Source organism: Neolamprologus multifasciatus, chromosome 3, assembly GCF_963576455.1.
Source record: "Neolamprologus multifasciatus chromosome 3, fNeoMul1.2, whole genome shotgun sequence".
NCBI lineage: Eukaryota > Metazoa > Chordata > Actinopteri > Cichliformes > Cichlidae > Neolamprologus > Neolamprologus multifasciatus.
In genome coordinates, this window is record NC_140441.1 from 8859058 (window position 1) to 8878565 (window position 19508).

Here is a 19508-nt window from a genome sequence, read left to right on the forward strand (position 1 = left end):
TAGTTGAGTATCTGAGGCTGAGACCACAGGACTGTAAAACATGATTGTTGGGCTTCATTTCTGTACTGAAGAGTCATTTTAAGATTAGCTAGTAAATAACAATTAGCTAATGTTGTTTATGAGACTAAAGTCATCTCACTTTTGTAATGTAAATGTAATATGGCCAACATTAAAGTTATTATGGTGTGTTAAGTGTCATGGTGTGCTGTGTGCAGGCAGGAGAAGAGGACCCAAACACTGGGTGGAAAGAGGCAGCTTTGTTGTGGTGTGGCAGAAACTCCAAACATATCTCACAATAACAACCCTAAACTGAAAACACAAAGCCAATAACAAACATTTGGAACCTGAAGACGAGAGACTGGGAACACAGAGGCAAAACACACAGCTTGTTGAGGGTATGACTAGGGTGACCATATTTTGATTTCCAAAAAAGAGGACACTTAGCTCAGTTATGAAGAACTTGCTTAAAGAAACATATTTAACATATTTAAACGATGCCTTCTCAGTTCGGTTAATGAATTATGAAATAAAATATGTCATATAGGCTTTTACAAGTCAACAAGTGCAAAAAAAACCCCTAAAAACCTCTGGAATTAAAGAATGGTACAGAAATAATGCCTCATCCTCTTAAGAAAAATTACCAGTACTGGGTCCGTATGAGGGCTGGCCTGGGACAAAAAATTGGCCCAGGCATTTTGACTAGAGACCGGTCCACCAGGTATAAGATAAGATAAGATACCTATATTAGTCCCACAAGGGGAAATTTCATGTTAAGGCTGCCGACCTATTGCACGCAATGGCGGCGCCGTCTTACCCTCCGACCATACATACATTACACAAAAACATCACATGGGGAAGACAGGTCAGAGAGGTATAACAATGGAAAATGCACCACATGAGGAAAGATAAGGAGAAAAAAATAACTCCCCCCAGACTGAGCTCAAACAAGGAGATCAGTTTGAGAACAGAAAAAAACACCTCTGCACATAGCACATGAAAAACCTCTTAATACACCATAGAAACACATTACAAGCAATAGGGATGGGTAAAAGGTGAGAGACAGTCAGTGTAGACAGTACATCTGGGCCTGCAGCAATGCGCTGGCCCCCTTTGATCCACCGTCTGCATCGGGAGGGAATAAACATCAAAGATGTTTGGAAGGGGAGGGGGGGAGAAACAGTCTATGCACAGTCTGTTATCAGTTTGTTTTTGAGAACAGACTGTGAGAGAGTGTTCCAGGGAAAGAGTAAAAAAAAAGTAAACAAAATAGACAAGACTAGACAAGGACACAAGACCCTAAGCAGGAAAGATAATGGAAGGGAGAGTAGAAAAGTCCGACCGCCTTCGCCAAGAGCTGGCTTGGCCCTGACTTATCGAAGAATTAAGAAAGCGGAACCGGCTGTTCAAACCCCCACAAGGCTTCCCGCTGGGATTGGAACGATGGGAGAGGCGTGAGTTTCTCAAAATGGGCTCATTGAGTCAGCACGGATAAGATCTTGGAGAGGCTACGGCTGCTGTGAATACTCAGAATAAGATCTCTGACTGCAGACTGGATACATCTCGGAAGGGCTAGCCCGGAATAACATCTCTGGGCGCAAAATTGGATGACATCTCGGGGAGGCACACTGCCGTGAGTTCTCTGAAATCGGCTCCTTGAGCACAAGAAATGACAACATCACAGAACGCAAGTATGGCGAAGCTCGCGGCTCTCCAACGGGAGATTAAGAGACCAGTGTTGGACTGTAGAACCTCTTTGAAATTCATATGAGCTGTTCGCACTAAAGTAAAAAAATAACATCACTTCATGTGGATACCCTCTCGGCGCCAGCTGCAAGGCCGGAGCTGAACAAAACACCCTGATAACGACTGTGTTTAGTCTGTTCCTTCCCATTCCATGCAAAGCCACCTGGGTTGGCTGGAAGAATGTTTACTTAGCCTGGCAGGGCGAAGGACACTGTCTCAGCTGAACTATGGAAACGCACACACATACATATACTGATACTGATAAGCACTCACCGACGCATCACCCTCCCTACCCCAGATCCAACGCCACCTCCAACGCTTACCTCCCCTCTGATGTGGACATTGGGTCAGTTGGAGGCGCAGTCGAAAGATTGCAGCGGTCCCAGATCAGATGTAAACACTGGAACTCTTTCCCATGTTGCTTGTCTGTGTTTATTGTGCTATGGTGTGTTGATATCTGTGCATTCCTGTATTATCCTTTTGTGTTACACATTTCGATGTTTTTTTTCCTCGCTACCTAGCCTGACCCGTCTCCCCAATGTGATGTTTGTGTATTGTATGTACGGTCGGCAAGGTCTGTCATCTCGGTTGTGGGCAAAAGACCTGCAACTGACAAATAAAGGCTATCTCATCTCATCTCATCTCATCAAGAGCAAGAGCAACGTGAAACAACATGCTCAGCTTTCTTCGGGACACTTCAAAGAAAATCTCTTGGTAACACTCTACAATTGGAGGGGAGACTCCCAGCAGCTGGAAACCACCAGCAAGCTGGAAGCAGCAATTCTAAGTGACCATATCTAGAGGCTCCTCACTGAATTTGAGTGTGGTACTTTCATAGTTTACCCACGATTAACTGCAAAGTGGAAGTAGAGGAGCCACAGCAACAAAGACCACAAGTTTCACAGCAGGGATGCCAAACGCTGACGCACATATTGTGTGAAAGTTGCCAACACTCAAGAACGGTTCCAAACTTCCTCTAGCATTAAGCATGGTTAGGGAAAATGGGAGCCATGACATAAAGATCATGAAGACTAAGAAGATGTTTGTTTTGCTTGTTTATCAGTATTTTTTTGGTCAGATGAACCCATACATTAATGTTGGATCTTTCCTGCAGTGTTCAAATGTGTTGCATTTATTATGTTTTGGTTTGGGTTTTTTTATTTGTTTTTATGTTGACTCTCGGTCAACAGAAAACTCTGAGAGAGATATAACGATAAGAGAACAAGTGAACAAGTCGAAACAAAGACAGTGGAATCTTTCAAAGCTTGGATGTTTTCCAGAAACCGTTTGATTAAAAAAAGAAAGTGAAAGAGTTGCATCATTAATATTTTTTGAAGCCTGCAGGTGTGGCTCTCTATCGTTGAAAGCTCCCATTTAATGCAACGTTAAACTCAGAGACAGATGAAGAACAAAGGCGTGAGTTGGAATGATGGGCATACTGTCAAAAAAAATAACTACATGTACTCATTTTCCTTGTGTTAGGCTTATCAACAAAGAAATCATTGTTCACATGCAACCTTTTTGTTTTATATTTATTTTTTCTTTTTACTTCCATTCTGGAAGAACTCTGGCACTAGATTTTATTTAGATTTAGAAAATAGTTTAATTTAAAACAAACTTCTTCACAACAGTAATGCTGTTCACTGACAGATCACACATCTGTCAGTTAGAAAGAACAATTGCAGTCTTACACGCCTCTCTGCAGCTTCTCTCCTCCTGCTACCCCCCCAAAAACCCATCTCCATAGAGACTGTGTCTGCTTCCAAAAAGACAAAAAACAAACTAAAAACTAGCATCAAACAACTTAAACATAAACAATTACAAAGACAGAACAATACAGTATCCACATCTGAACCAAAGAGTAAAACAGTGAAATGTGGATTATTAAATATTAGGTCTCTCTCCTCCAAGTCTCTGTTAGTACATGACTTAATAATTGATCCACAAATTGATTTACTCTGCCTTACAGAAACCTGGTTGCAGCAGGATGATTATGTTAGTTTAAATGAATCAACACCCCCGAGTCATTCTAACTACCAGAAATCTCGAAGCACAGGTCGAGGGGGCGGTGTGGCAGCAATTTTTCACACCAGCCCATTAATCAATGAAAGACCAAGACAGACTTTTAATTCATTTGAAAGCCTGATGCTTAGCATTGTCCACCCCAGCTGTAAAACTCAGAAACCAGTCTTACTTGTTATCATCTATCGTCCACCTGGGCCTTACACAGAGTTTGTCTGATTTCTCAGACTTTATATCTAATTTAGTTCTGAGCTCAGATAAAATAATTGTGGGTGATTTTAACATCCATGTAGATGCTAAAAATGACAGCCTCAACATGGCATTTAATCTGTTATTAGACTCAATTGGTTTCTCTCAAAATGTAAAAGAACCCACCCACCACTTTAATCACACTCTAGATCTTGTTTTAACATATGGCATAGAAACTGAACATTTAACAGTGTTTCCTGAAAACCCTCTCGTGTCTGATCATTTCTTGATAACATTTACAATAATTGATTACACAGCAGTGGAGAGTGGACTTTATCAAAGTAGATGTCTTTCTGAAAGCGCTGTAACTAAGTTTAAGAATATAATCCAGCCACTGTTATCATCGTCAATGCCCTTTACCAACACAGAGCAGAGCAGCTATCTGAACGCTACCCCAACAGAGGTCGATTATCTTGTTAATAATTACCTCCTCACTACGTACGACTCTGGATACTGTAGCTCCAGTGAAAACTAAGGTCTCTAATCAGAAGTACCTGACCCCGTGGTATAATTCTCAAACACGTACCCTAAAGCAGATGACTCGTAATCTGGAGAGGAAATGGCGTGTTACAAATTTAGAGGATCATCATTTAGCCTGGAGAAATAGTTTGTTGCTTTATAAGAAAGCCCTCCGCAAAGCCAGAACAGCTTACTACTCATCACTGATTGAAGAAAATAAGAACAACCCCAGGTTTCTCTTCAGCACTGTAGCCAGGCTGACAAAAAGTCAGAGCTGTTTTGAGCCAACCATCCCTTTAACGTTAACTAGTAATGACTTCATGAACTTCTTCACAAATAAAATTTTTATCATTAGAGATAAAATTACCAATAATCATCCCACAGATGTAATATTATCTACAGCTACTCTTAGTTCCATTGATGTTAAGTTAGACTCTTTTTCTCCAATCGATCTTTCTGAGTTAACTTCAATAATGTCAAGTGTTCTCTGTCTGTGAGGTGCCCACACTTGAAAAAGACCAGACTTTGAATTTCACTCAAATTTATTTTGATAGCTGGTAGGTAGGTAGGTAGGTAGGTGAAAAACCTTTCAACACAAAACAAAGAACATTTCATTAATCATTCAGGTAAATTAAATGCATTATACAGAATACAAATGAAATAACAAAAATATATACACTTCAGTAAAGCCATTTAACATAGCTAATGCAAAATACTTTAGTCTAGACTATCATTTAACCCAGTTTAAGTTAGTTTTACATTCATTGGTTTTTTAATTACAGAGCTGAGTAATTTCAAACAAGGAAGATGGAATAAACTGGTTCTTAAATACACAAAATGTGTCTACCATGCATTTACACTTTTTATAAACAATTAAATTTTACAAAGTATACATTTTAGAGTTTGCAAATATTCTAATAGAGAGTAGTATTAATTAAATTAAATGTCAATTTTTTAAACTTAAATGCAGTAACTACTTCCCAAACATAAATACATCTCCACAATTGAGCTTCCATAGTTCCCAAACATATAAGCAGCAAATACGAGTCCAAGAGCTTACCGATAGCCCATCTAGTTCAAAGTCTTCCTCACAGTGGAAAGTGGATTGCTTGTTTGCTGTCCTCTCAGTATGTCGCACTCAGGTCAAATGACTGCTGCATGCATTTTAAGGCCTACTAGGCACGCCAGCCCTTGATTGCTCTAATTCAGCTCACCTGGCGGAGCGGTGCACACAGCTTAGCTGTAGATTGCACAAGGTCTAAATCAGCAGCCATGCACAAGCAGCAGCACAGAGCAGGTAGTGGGCAGGAGGAGGAAGAGAAGAGCAACAGCCACACCTACTAGGTCAGCGCGACAATAATTACTTCCTCCAAACCATCAACGTGTCTTTTAGACCCCATTCCTACAAAACTGCTCAAAGTCCTGCCATTGATTAATTCTTCAATTTTAAATATGATCAACCTATCTCTAATAATCGGCTATGTATCACAGGCCTTCAAGCTGGCTGTAGTTAAACCTTTACTCAAAAAGCCATCTCTAGACCCAGCAGTCTTAGCTAATTATAGGCCAATCTCAAAACCTTCCTTTCATATCAAAAATCCTTGAAAGAGTAGTTGTCAAACAGCTAACAGATCATCTGCAGAGGAATGGTTTATTTGAAGAGTTTCAGTCAGGTTTCAGAGTTCATCACAGCACAGAAACAGCTTTAGTGAAGGTTACAAATGATCTTCTTATGGCCTCTGACAGTGGACTCATCTCTGTGCTTGTCCTGCTAGACCTTAGTGCTGCATTCGATACTGTTGACCATAATATCCTATTAGAGTGATTAGAACATGCTGTAGGTATTACAGGTATTGCACTGCAGTGGTTTGTATCATATCTATCTAATAGACTCCAATTTGTGCATGTAAATGGAGAGTCCTCTTCACACACTGAGGTTAATTATGGAGTTCCACAGGGTTCAGTGCTAGGACCAATTCTGTTTACATTATACATGCTTCCCTTAGGCAGCATCATTAGAAGACACAGCATACATTTTCACTGCTATGCAGATGACACCCAGCTCTATCTGTCCATGAAGCCAGATATCACACACCAATTAGTTAAACTGCAGCAATGTCTTAAAGACATAAAGACCTGGATGGTCGCTAACTTTCTGCTTCTTAATTCAGATCAAACTGAGGTTATTGTACTCAGCCCTGAAAATCTTAGAAATATGGTATGGTAAGCAGATTCTTACTCTGGATGGCATTACCTTGGCCTCCAGTAACACTGTGAGGAACCTTGGAGTCATTTTTGACCAGGATATGTCCTTCAACGCACATATTAAACAAATATGTAAGACTGCGTTCTTCCATTTGCTCAACATCTCTAAAGTTAGAAATATCCTGTCTCAGAGTGACGCTGAAAAACTAGTTCATGCATTTATTACTTCCAGGCTGGACTACTGCAATTCATTATTATCAGGATGTCCAAAAACTCCCTGAAAAGCCTTCAGTTAATCCAAAATGCTGCAGCAAGAGTACTGACAGGGACTAGAAAGAGAGAGCAGATTTCTCCTGTATTGGCTTCCCTTCATTGGCTTCCTGTTAAATCCAGAATTGAATTCAAAATCCTGCTCCTCACATACAAGGTCTTAAATAATCAGGCCCCATCTTATCTTAATGACCTTGTAGTACCATATCACCCTATTAGAGCACTTCGCTCTCGCTCTGCAGGCCTACTTGTTGTTCCTAGAGTATTTAAAAGTAGAATGGGAGGGAGAGCCTTCAGTTTTCAGGCCCCTCTTCTGTGGAACCAGCTTCCAGTTTGGATTCAGGAGACAGACACTATCTCTACTTTTAAGATTAGGCTTCAAACGTTCCTTTTTGCTAAAGCATATAGTTAGGGCTGGACCAGGTCACCGTGAATCCTCCCTTAGTTATGGAGCAATAGACGTAGGCTGCCGGGGATTCCCATGATGCATTAAGTTTTCCCTTTCCAGTCACCTTTCTCACTCACTATGTGTTAACAGACTTCTCTGCATTGAATCATATCTGTTATTAACCTCTGTCTCTCTTCCACAGCATGTCTTTTATCCTGTCTTCCTTCTCTCACCCCAACCGGTCGCAGCAGATGGCCGCCCCTCCCTGAGCCTGGTTCTGCCGGAGGGTTCTTCCTGTTAAAAGGGAGTTTTTCCTCCCAACTGTCGCCAAAGTGCTTGCTCATAGGGGGTCATATGATTGTTGGGTTTTTCTCTGTATCTACTGTACAATATAAAACGCCTTGAGGCAACTTTTGTTGTGATTTGGCGCTATATAAATAAAATTGAATTGAATTGAATTTAAATCCCACTCACTAACAGTATAACCCATTGTTACAGGTCATGTCAAAGGATTATGTTTAAGGCTTCCTTAATGAGCCATGCCAGCAGTTCTGGCTGCATGGCTCATAACCTGCTCTGTTCATGCACTAAAGGACAAGAGCAGGCTTAGACCATCTAATACAGAATTGTAAACATATGCCAACACAAATCTTAAGCTTTTTTTCAGTGTGAATGAAAAAAACAAAAAAAACCAAGATTTTTTTATTTGCAAAAGTTTTCAGAGTAAATAGATTAGATTTAAGAATCTAAAAAAACACATAACTTTATAAAGATAAAATCTGTACACCAGAGCACTCCTGCTGTAACATGCCTTAAGCAAGAAAATAAAGTTAAGAAAATCACATTTGTGTTCCTAAATTAATGCTTTAAACTGTGTCAAGAATGTGCATCTTTTTTCATTAAAAATAATATATATTCAAATTAGAGTAGAAAAGTTAAATAGGTGAAAATGATTAATTTATTTTAGGATACTTTGATATCTCTTTTGCTCAACTTTGCTTTAATTAATGACATCCCTGCTCAGACACAACCTTATGCCAGTCCTGAGTGTTTGAAAGAGCTTCTTATTGTGAAATGTCATGTCCTGTCATGTTCAGCTTTCTTAGCGTCATAAATATTCAGTGGGGCTGAACCTGGCAGAAGTTAACAGGAAAACAGGAACTGTGCAATCTCCTGTTCTGTACATTTTCAGAGATCTTAAGCAGGATACAGCAGATAAGCTCCGCAATGGAGACCTTAATCACAAATTTTGCTTCTGGAAAACGACCCTACATCGCTATTATTGTGATTTTTATTACCACAATTTTGATTAGCAGAAACTTTGAATGCACTTGTAAATCACAGGTGCTTGACTGCAGCATTTACTTGGTTCTGCCTTTTATTATAATATTTGGCTTAATGCTGTGGACCAACAGTTCCTTCAAGAGAATCTGTAAATACACGAGTGATGGTGTTAGTCAAAAATTTGGTAAATGCCAGACATTCGGCAAATGGCGCAAATTTTGCTGTTCTTTCATCCGTCACTTTTTAAAGGCAGTTTTAGTTAGTTTGCTCTGGGCTGCATATCTGTTTTTCAGTGGAGACTGGTATGTCTGCTGTCTGAGCAATCTCTCTAACAGAACCGAAGAGGCACTGTTACCTTGCAAAGACAAGTGGAAGCTGACTTTTGAGGAGCGATTACACATCACTGAACTGAACAACAAGTCCAAGGTCAGTGTTTTTCCTGTCTTTTAACACATCCTGTGCTTAAAACTGTGATATTAATATGTTATCAAAAAATTGTGTTTCTTTTTCAGACGATTGGCTACACTTTGCTCTTGCTTGTCGTTGTTTTAGCATCTTTCATGTCTTATTTTAGATGTGGAAAATGCTGTAAAAGAACATCAAATTGCTTGGACAGTAAAACAACGTATTACAAAGTGATTCTGGAAGAGGAGGGGATGGTGCGCAGAGAGCTTCTAAGGACAAAAGCAAAAGAAAAGCTGACTGTTTTAATGACTGAAATGATAGATGGTGAACAATGGGAACAGTTTTTCAATGCTGCAGAAGAACTAATTAAAAGAGAAGCCAATTCACCATCTGATGAAGTGGAAGATGCTGGTGCAGCACAATTACAGGTAAACACGCTAAAACAGTAGAGTCTTTATTACATAAACAACTGGAGGTGACTGCTGTTGGACCTGGTGTTTATGAAGCAAACTGAATTAAATGTTTGTCTCTTATATTCTCTCTGTTCATCAGTGTAGGAGCCATGGTTTGGGGGTTGGTACCTTATGTATGCCGCTATGGGTCACTTTTTGTGTTTTACGATATGGGGCGTCTATGGGAAGCTATTTAAGATACACACAAGTAATTAGCGGCAGGTGTTGTTTGGGAGGAAGCAAACAGTTTGTGACTGCTGGAATTATTAGTATTGAAAAAGCATACTAATGGAATAAAGATTCTAAACAGACAAGATAAGTGCGGGTGAAGTTACTGGACTGTAACAAGTTTAACAAGTTCATGCATACCAGTGGCATCTCCTCACCCCTACCAATGAACACCTCAGTGGTTTCAAGCGTAGGCTTAGACTCTACAATCAGTTTGTTTATAAGCTTGACAAACTTGTAATCTGTGTTTGCAGTCACTATTATCGACTCTTTATCTTACAATATGAAGCATTGTGATGGATAAAGCTGGGTATCACCTGCATAGTACTGAAAATGTATGAAATCCCATTTAATGATACTTCCCAGGGGAAGCATATATAGTGTAAACTGAATCTACAACAGAAAGTATAAACTAAACCAAAATCTAGATTACATAAATGCAAAATCATCTTGTTTAATTTAATTGTGCAACTGTATTCATATTTCTTTTTTTTTTCTTTGCAGGACATAGGATCGTCCAACTCTGAGCACCAACACTTACTGGAGGAATTTTAAGCCTGACAAGATAGATTCACAAAGAAGTTATTGTTTTCTCTTTTTCTTTTTTCCCCTGTTCATGTTTAGAAATGTACCATGAAGATATTATTACTGGAGCATGACCCAAATGCTGTAGTGCAATAGGCAGGGTACACCATGGACAGGTTATCAGTCTGTTTCAGAGCCACAGCCAGACAAAAATTCATACCTACAATCAACCACTGATGCCATTAGCCTAGAGAGAACTATGCAGACCCCACACAGAAAGACCTCAGCCAGCCATTGGATTTAAAAGAAGATCTTTCTTCCTGGGAAGTAAAGCCATTAACTGCCACATGACTGTGTATAGCTTTGCACTCTTTTAATTTTTTTTTCATGTTCAGCTGTCATTTGACTTCAAACTGTATAAACTTACAAACACATGCATGCAGATGTAAACACTGGATTCTTTCCACTAACTGCATCTTAATATTCTGTACTCACCCCAGCACCTGTTTAATTCTGATGTTAGTGTATAGATTTATTGATTTCATGCAATTTATATCGTAATAACAATATTGGTATAAAAGTTATTATACTTATGGCAATTATTATTTTTTTTATAATTATAGGTACCGGTTATAATACTACAAGCATTAAATATAAGGTTATGCATTATGTTTAATGCTTGTAGTACTATTTCTGAATAAATAATCAGTAAATTTACAAAATTAATTAAAAAAAACTAAAGAAGGGAATAAAAATGAAATTTTCATTCTCCTTCCTACTCTCTCATTCATGTGTTTATACAAATGTGCCCTTATACTGTATACAGTGGGGGGAATAATTATTTGATCCTCTTATTTTATTTTTGCTTACGTGTGGTGAGAAATCCAAGAAAAAAGAAGAAAAACAATTGAGTCATTTTTGTTTGTTCTTCAAGCAGATGGTGAGGCATTTCTTAGGCCCACTTCTCTTTATAAAAACTGTTTTACTTCTTTAGGTTTCTTGGCTGCCGTTTGGCGTCTCAATGGTTCAGCTCCATCAACAGATTTTTTACAGCAGTGACGTCTGGGGACTGGCTACTCCATGACCTTAAAGTGTTTCTGCTTAACCATTACTTTACCGTCATTATGTTTTTGGTTGTGTTTGTTTGACTGTGGTCCTAATTGCCTTCAGATCAAATGCAAACATACCCATGAGTCAAGATCTTGCATCAAGCTCCTGACTGAGAGTGATTCATGTACATTTTATACTTAAAAAAAAACAAAAAAAAAAACAAGTTGCAATTACACTGCAATTAAATGTCATTCCAAGGCAATTCGCTTGACATTACAAGTATATTACTTGAAAGGAGATGCACCATAAGTAATATAATAAGTAGTTTTAAGTACAATCTAATGTCATGGTCATTAGAACAATAATATTTTCCTACGGTTCCGTATTTCCCTATTACCTTAAGTATGCTATATGTTTTGGTGTAAAATAATAATAGCAGATAATAAATAAGAATATAATAATAAAGATCAATAATACCTAACACTATTAGTAACTTTAACTTCATTTAATTATTACCCTTTTATATTATATTTTGGACACTTTTAAATCATTTCCAAATTTCTTGTTGTCATTCAAATCAGCAGCTCCGCTCCTGCATTACCAGTAGATGGCAGCAGACTTCCACTTGATATATTTCTCATTTATATCTCATTCTTAACATGCTAATCTTAGGTTACCTTATATATCTGTGACTGATGTCTTTATACGCCATGCAAACACCAGCTGGCCACTGCATTAGGAATACCTTGCTGGTACTGGGTTGCACCTGCCTCAGCACCTTTGTAGCTCACCAGAGAGTTTAGGACTATCAGAACCAGAGGATTTCTAAAAGATACCTAAACAAACCCTAGTTGATCTTTGTTCATCAAAGTTGTTGAGCTAAATCAACACCATCAACAAAGTCTGAGTAATGATGAAAGCATTAACGAGCAGCTGAAAGAAAAACCATCTGCAGCTGACACAGTACTGCACACTTACAAATGGAGACACCGGGCAGGTCTGCTACTAATATTAAACTTTAACTTCAATCGTTTTTAGAACAATGTGTCTGAAATCAATGATTCCAGTCTTACATTTACCTTTGTGTAGAAAGAATAGTGCAACATACAGTTTGGTACAGATTATTATTTTGATATTTCTGTATTATTAATGAATGCTGCTGATGTTATCTGTAGACATTTAATTTGTTCTGCTTCTGAGCAGAATCAAGCAGAACTTAAACACTGTTATCTTAATTTGGGGAGGGAGGAATTTTTGGATTGTTGTTAAACAGCCAAGATTTTTCATTTTTGTTAACATCTTTCTACTTTGTCTTCTTCGCTATATAGTTCTGTTTTTTAAAATCACGAAATTGCTAGATTCACTTTTTCAGATCCTGTTTTTTGTGGTAGAAAGCTCAAACTTCCTCTTCACTCCCTTCATCGCTCCTCTCAGAGAAGTAATGTTTTTTGTTTTGTTTTTTCATTTGCAGAAAGTGAATCCCCGCTTTCTTTCTTTATGTCTGGATCTTTTTTTTCTACATCGATTCTGAAACTGTTTGGTGGATTATTTTTAAATCCACCTTTCTTGTTAAAGAAAGAAAAAAATAAGCAATACAATGAAACTTTCCTTTAAAAAATGTCCCTAGAGCAAGCACCTTTTCATAAAAAATAACCACCTTTTAAAATTATCCACCCTCGAGCTTTTATGCACGAAAGGGTGTTCCAATAATAATAATAATCCACTTTCTTTGGGAGATGTCGACGAAACATGGAAATATGGATTTTCTCTTTTTTGATTTTTCTTTGTTTCTCAACAATGCTATGCTCTTTATCCCTGTGCATTTGTATCTCACTTTACTAGTAAGCTACACTCATACAAAAACACACTGGAAGCTGCTTGGGGACAGCTTTGAATGCACATCAGCTCCTGTGTCTCAGCCTCATCTGCATCTTTGCAAAATCTAGAGTGACTGAAGCCCCTCAACCAGAAAAAAGGAAGGATTAGGTACTCTAGTTTTGAGTGCTGCATCCCAGTGAATTTGTCTTTTACAGATATATAACCGTGAGTAAAGTTTCTTATGTAAGAACAGCATGTAAAGAGATTGATGAGGTTCAGTGAATCTTTGCACATACTTTTGGGTGATCTGCAGCTATGAGGTGGAGAAGCTCAAAAACATCATCAATTCAACAGGGATGAGAGACAAAACTTACTTTACTTGTTTAAGTTTCTCATTCAACTTTCCACAGGAACATGATCTCAAATCAAAGGTAAGCTTTAGATTTCAGGTGCTGATTCACATACATTACATTGAGTCTGATTTTAGATTAGGTGGAGAGGTGAGAACCAAAACAGAGCAGCTTCCACCTTTGGTGAGGAGGTGGAAGAAGTGAAGAGCTTTTTCTCCTGCCTTGATATTGCAATTCAATTCATTTCCAGATCAGGTTAGGGTGATGTTTGCTGTGACACTGATATCTGTATTTGTAATTTTTAAGTTATGCAAATATGTAATTTTCACATATTCAGAGGTGTGAAAAGAGACGTCCCTCCCTTCCGCCACCCTCCACCTGATTTGTATTACAGGTGAAACTCTTTAGTGAATAAAGAGCAGCTGTACCTCTGGGCCTGTTCGGTCAGACAGCTGTTTATCCATCAATGATGTCTTCAGTTCTCAGGGTTGAGTGGACAACAACTGGATGACCGTCTGGACAGTAAAACACACACAGAAGGACGCACAGAAGGACGCATGAGGATGATGGTTGTTTTTGTTTAGAGTGAGTGTCTGTCACTGGTCACCAGGTCTATCAATTTCCCATTGAAGAGCTGTGAGCTTCTCCAAGATCTTATCCATATTGTGTTCAATAAGCACAGTCTGAGCCCTCCCCATCGTTTCGATCATCATTTTGGTATATTTCTGTATTATGATTAATGTTCTGGATCTATTTTGATTATTATTCAGAGCAGCTCCTTTAGTGGCAGGCTACGGCACCCACGGTGTGGGACGGAGAGATTTCGCAGGTCTTTCCTCCCCACTGCTGTCAGACTCCACAACAAAGGCATTGTTGTATTTTTACTCAGTTGTATACAGCATTTGTATTCTATTTTTATCCTATTGTATATTTTATTCTATTTTATTCTACTGCATATAGTATTTTATTTATTTTTATTCTATTCTGTACAGTTGTGTACTGTATTTATTCTTATTGTATTCTAACTTTTGCACTGTCCACTTCCTGCTGTGACAAAACAAATTTCCCACGTGTGGGACTAATAAAGGTTATCTTATCTTATTCTAGATTTAGTTCAGTGTCAAGGCTGTGTCTTTGTAAATTGTTTCTTGTTTCCTGTTTTACTTTGAAGGTTCATGTCTCATGTCAGTGTGTTCAGTTTTACTTGCCTTCTGTCTCGTTAGCCCTAATCCCTCCCAGCTGTGTCTCCCTCCTGTTTCCCATTCCCTGATTACTCCCCTGTGTATATAAGCCCTGTGTTAACTTTGCTCTCTATTGTGTTGTTAATGTCTGTGCATCCTCATACCACCCTGTGTGTTCTGTTTGCCTGCTGGCTCGTTTATTTGCTTTCCAGTTTAGTTAGTTCTTTGTAGTGATGGTGAGATGAAGCCTCATGATGAACTGAGGCTTTCCATCCAAGTAGTCGCCTCATGGTTCAAAGCATTGTGATGATTCATTTGCTCTACTGCGCCATGAAGTGGATGATTCAACTGAAACAGGCTCAGTGATTATAATGATGTGATGTGTAAACCTATAAACTGAATAAATATGTTGTTTTTATGGTTATTTATTTTTTATGGATATTGTCTCAAGATGTCTGATACAAAAGAGAAACTGGAAACTATCCGGACAGAGTTTTGGTATGATTGTGTAACTGTGTAATCATGCTTATGTACATCTGGATAATGACACAAACTAGTGTGTGGTGCCTCAAGTTGAATAAATAGAGAAATTACTGATGTTCATGACACAAATAACTAAACTCTAAATATTAGTTATATTTAATATTATATTAATGTTTGTGTATAATGCATTGGCAGCTTAACACAGGAATGTACATGGAAACAAGGGGGGGGGGGGTTGTGATGTGAATGTGCTTGTGACTTTATAACAGTGCTTATGACACTAGGGAGAAGTTCTCATTTGTTTTTTATTCAAAAATAGCAGCTTTTCCACAGTGCTGGGATTAAGTCGGTTCCTCTTTTTTGAGAGGATTTCTACTGCCTTTCACAGGGCACAGATGAAGCAGGGGTTGCAAGAAAAACCACAGCAAGTTTATACAAGTTTGAATAAAGAAATTTGTGTCCACCCCAGTACTCCAGCGGATTCTCCAGTCGATGTTTGGTTCATGGAGGTATTTCTGCACTTCAGCTGTTGCAACACCAGTAGCATTTGGGGTCTTTGTCTCCATAACAGTGGTATCCAAACGATGTCACAGTTTGCTACCTAAAACAAACAGAATGTAAGTAACTAAATACAATATAACAATCAAAATGTGCTCATATACATTGAGTCACAGGCTGAGAAGCTTTTGATGATGAGGCTGCTGATGAGGGAGCCAAGTGCCGGAAAATAGCAGCACATTTAAAAATGAGTCTCTTCTCGGCATCCATTGCTTTATTGGCGCTTAAGAAGCCTGTTTTTCTTAACCTCCAGCAATGTTGCCAGTGACATGATGCTCATTGACTGCAATGTGTAGAGCTTCTCCTTTAATTGTCTCCTTAGACACTCAACCATGGTGGAGCTCTCTGGAGTTAGGACAACTCCCATTTCCTCTACAGAGTATTTTGAGACATTCTGCCATAAGCTTCACTTCAACACTTCACCCGTTGCCTACTGGTCAGAGTGGTCAGAGGGCCCAGTTGCGCCAGTGTCCGGCAGCCTCGCCTCTGTCAGTGCGCCCCAGGGTGACTGTGGCTACAATGTAGCTTGGCATCACCAGTGTGTAAATGTGTGTGTGAATGGGTGGATGACTGAATGTGTAAAGCGCTTTGGGGTCCTTAGGGACGAGTAAAGCACTATACAAATACAGGCCATTTACCATAAGCTCATACTGTTCAGAGGATAGTGGGCAAATATCAGTGTGCAGGCCAGCTAACGATGCTCCAATAGGTTCCCTGAGCTCATGAACACATTGAAGCATTTGGACTGTGCTGTTCCAACATGTATCCAACTCTTGAATTAACTTCAGTGCAGGTCGGCCCATTTCCTCCTGCACCTCTGTCAGCCTCTCCTAAGAAAACAGCCAACACAAACTGATTAATTCAAGCTGTGTTACTACAGCAGCACCTTAAAGCAGCAATGCAATAATGGAACAAACATTAGCAGTTGTACTACTACTTGATCAAGAGCTTTTTGACCATTAGATTCAATGTATGCGCCACACAATTACTGTGACGCAAACTAAGCTCCTTAGCACAAGCACCCATGTTTGCTGCCCCATCATGTAACTTTGTCTGTAATGCCCCACTCTGACATGAGCGCTTCTGTTACTTGTGACAAATTGATAGCAGTATGTGCTTGAGGGAAGTGCTGAACACCTAACACTACATAATGCAATGCAGTGTTAGAGTCAATGAAATGGCAGGTGACGGCTAGGTAAGCCTCTGTGTTAATGGAGGTCCACATATCAGATGTCAAACTAACTGCAGACACCTTGGCCACAGTCAGTTTTTCTTTTTGTTTGGACTCTTTGTATCTTTGATCCACCATAGCTTTCAAAGCCTAAACAAAAGAAAGTACAGTACTTAATATGGAAATAAAGGCAAAATGGAAACATGCTTCATATTTTAAGATACACACCTGCCTTGTGGGGAGAACATAGTTAGGGTTCAAAGCTTAAACAAGCTTCCTAAACCCACTGTTCTCCACAATAGTGAAGGGCTGGAAATCCTCTATTACCATGTTGAGCAAGGCCTCATCCACATCATTCCTCTCCCCTGATAAAAAAAAAAAATTACAGATATCAGTAATTACAACCCAAATATAAACAAATGACATGGGGAATATAAATGTATCAAATGACTGTATCCTTAAAACCTACAAAAACTCACCTGAGCTTGGTCCACCTTGGTTAGTCTCCTTGTTCTCATGCAGGGCTCTGTAATGCCTCAGCATAGATGAGGTGTTGTTGCTGTATCCAAGTTCTTTAGAGCACAGCAAACACTTCACCTTTTAATAAACCAAAAGACAGAAATACGATTATAGGATCTGTGGTGTCATTTATTTATATTATGGTACTTATCATTTGTGATATTTATTACTGTGTGTATACCTTATTAGGAGAGATGAGATCGAAATGTTGCCAGACCGGGGAAAATTTTCTTTTCCTTGCTGGTTCCATCGAGGGAGGAAATGCTCAAGTAACTATGTAGCACGTACGTAATCCAATTCCACAACACAATGTGATGGAGGAATCAGCTGTGTTTTGCTGCCCATTTTATTTCGAATCTGGCGCAAACCGGCAAACCAGTTCCTGAATCAGTCACGTGGTACGGACTGCCCGCGAGGCCTCGAATGTCACTGCGTAATCAAAGCGAGCCTCGATATGTGCTTCACAAAAACGCCCCCGAGATTACCCGACACAGGCTTTAAAGCTTCGACACACAGGACACATCACTAGTTCGTTGTTCAGTCTGCAATCCCAGAATAAAGCCCAGGGTTTTGAGTTCACCTGTGCCTCCGTGAGTCCCGCTCTTGGGTCCTCCTTTCCAGCCCGCCTTCACACTGGCATGACATCATCCAGTTCCAGCAAGAGGATTATTATCATTTTGGAAATTCACTGAATGTAAACTGGTAAAAAGTTCTGAACGTTATTTTGTCAAAGATTGAAACAGTGCTGCTAGTATAGCTACATATTATACTGCACAACTGAAAAACCTGCAAAATAAATCATGAATGAATTGTGTCAAAGTTGCCAAATTCCAGATTGTCAGAGATTATCAGTAGATGCAGCTAATGAGAAGCCTATGTGATATTCTTTCTCACTAACTAAACCTATGGTATAGGATTAAGAAATCTTACATGACCTCCTTGAGTTATCGTGCTCATAAAGTTGGGCATCTTGCCCAACACCTGACCACCTGGTGGGCTGACAACTATATCCCAAGCTTTTAAGGCTGAGTGGACTTGAAAAAAACACTCTGCTTTGTCTGACTTGATCGCCTCTAAATGTGAGCATTACAGCAAAATACAGCAGCAAAGGTGGAGACTGATGAGGGGAGAACTGCCTGAGGATGGGAGCAGCAGCAGTTCTTCTAGTTTAAAATGAGATGTTAGACATGCATACAACAGTATGGGACACATCTATGTACTAATATGTATTTATGCATTTTAATTTATAATAAAGAACCCGGCACCTCTAAATGAGGCCAGATGCTCTAAAATTTTTCACCTTATAGGTGCTTCCAGTAGGTCATCCTACCAACCTCCGGTCTCTGTAAACAGGGAGACCAATTCAATGGTCTGTGAAGCCCAACAAGATGACTGTGAGCCTACAAGTGACCTTGCTAACAGTATATATGTTCCTTCCACAGTCAACTCTCAAGTAATTCACTGCACACACAATGCCAGGATCATATTTCACCCAAGTCTCAGTTATATAATTTCTACAGGGAGTGTTTTGGTGGTCTACACAAGTAAGGGAAGTGTCTGCTCGTTCAGTTGGTGCCTGAAACAAAACCTCCACCTCTCCATGTGCTGGACTCCTAAGACCTTTAACTATGCCCTGTGCCCACTGTCCTACATCACCTTGGAGTTTGTTAGGACTGCCATCCTATAACAGAACTGATTTGTAACACAAAATCTTCAACTTCTGAAAATCCTTCGTTGGCTTATGAAATAAATATAAATAAAGTGTGGTTTGTGTGTGTGTGTGTGTTTTGCTTTTTTATTTTGCGGGACAAACACACATGTTGGTGGTTGTGTCTACTTTTGATCTGCTTCACTGTGAGCTGATGGTGACCGAAAAAACAAAACAAAAACAAAACTCTGAGTTAAATATGATTAGACAATCGGAAAAGTCTGAGTTTAAACACATGAACATATTTTATTGATGATTTAATTTCCTGTTGCAGTCAAACATCAACCTCTGAGATTTAAAGAAAGCTTTAACTGAAGTTCACCATCATTCCACGGAGTGGCGCTGCAACACAGAGATAACCATAAAATGCAGGTTGAGGAAATGATAAACAGATATTTAATATATTTGCTGTACATGTATTTTTCTTGTTAGTCTCACAA

At 39.1% G+C, this 19508-nt stretch overlaps 1 protein-coding gene across 1 annotated transcript; it reads left to right on the forward strand.

The window, feature by feature from the left end:
* Positions 1–8281: 8281 nt before the first annotated feature.
* On the forward strand, positions 8282–11961 carry LOC146521452 (uncharacterized). Its single transcript, XM_085155400.1, has 3 exons — positions 8282–9046; positions 9133–9453; positions 10210–11961. The coding sequence occupies exons 1-3, from the start codon at positions 8564–8566 to the stop codon at positions 10258–10260; spliced, it is 855 nt and encodes a 284-aa protein (XP_085011526.1). The 5' UTR covers positions 8282–8563; the 3' UTR covers positions 10261–11961.
* The last annotated feature ends 7547 nt before the right edge of the window (positions 11962–19508 follow it).

Bases quoted from the DNA above. Each gene is read 5' to 3' on its own strand.
- LOC146521452 (XM_085155400.1), top strand. From the start codon at position 8,564: ATGGAGACCTTAATCACAAATTTTGCTTCTGGAAAACGACCCTACATC. The intron at 9,047-9,132 runs GTCAGTGTTTTT...TTTCTTTTTCAG, and splicing joins AACTGAACAACAAGTCCAAG to ACGATTGGCTACACTTTGCT. The intron at 9,454-10,209 runs GTAAACACGCTA...TTTTCTTTGCAG, and splicing joins CTGGTGCAGCACAATTACAG to GACATAGGATCGTCCAACTC.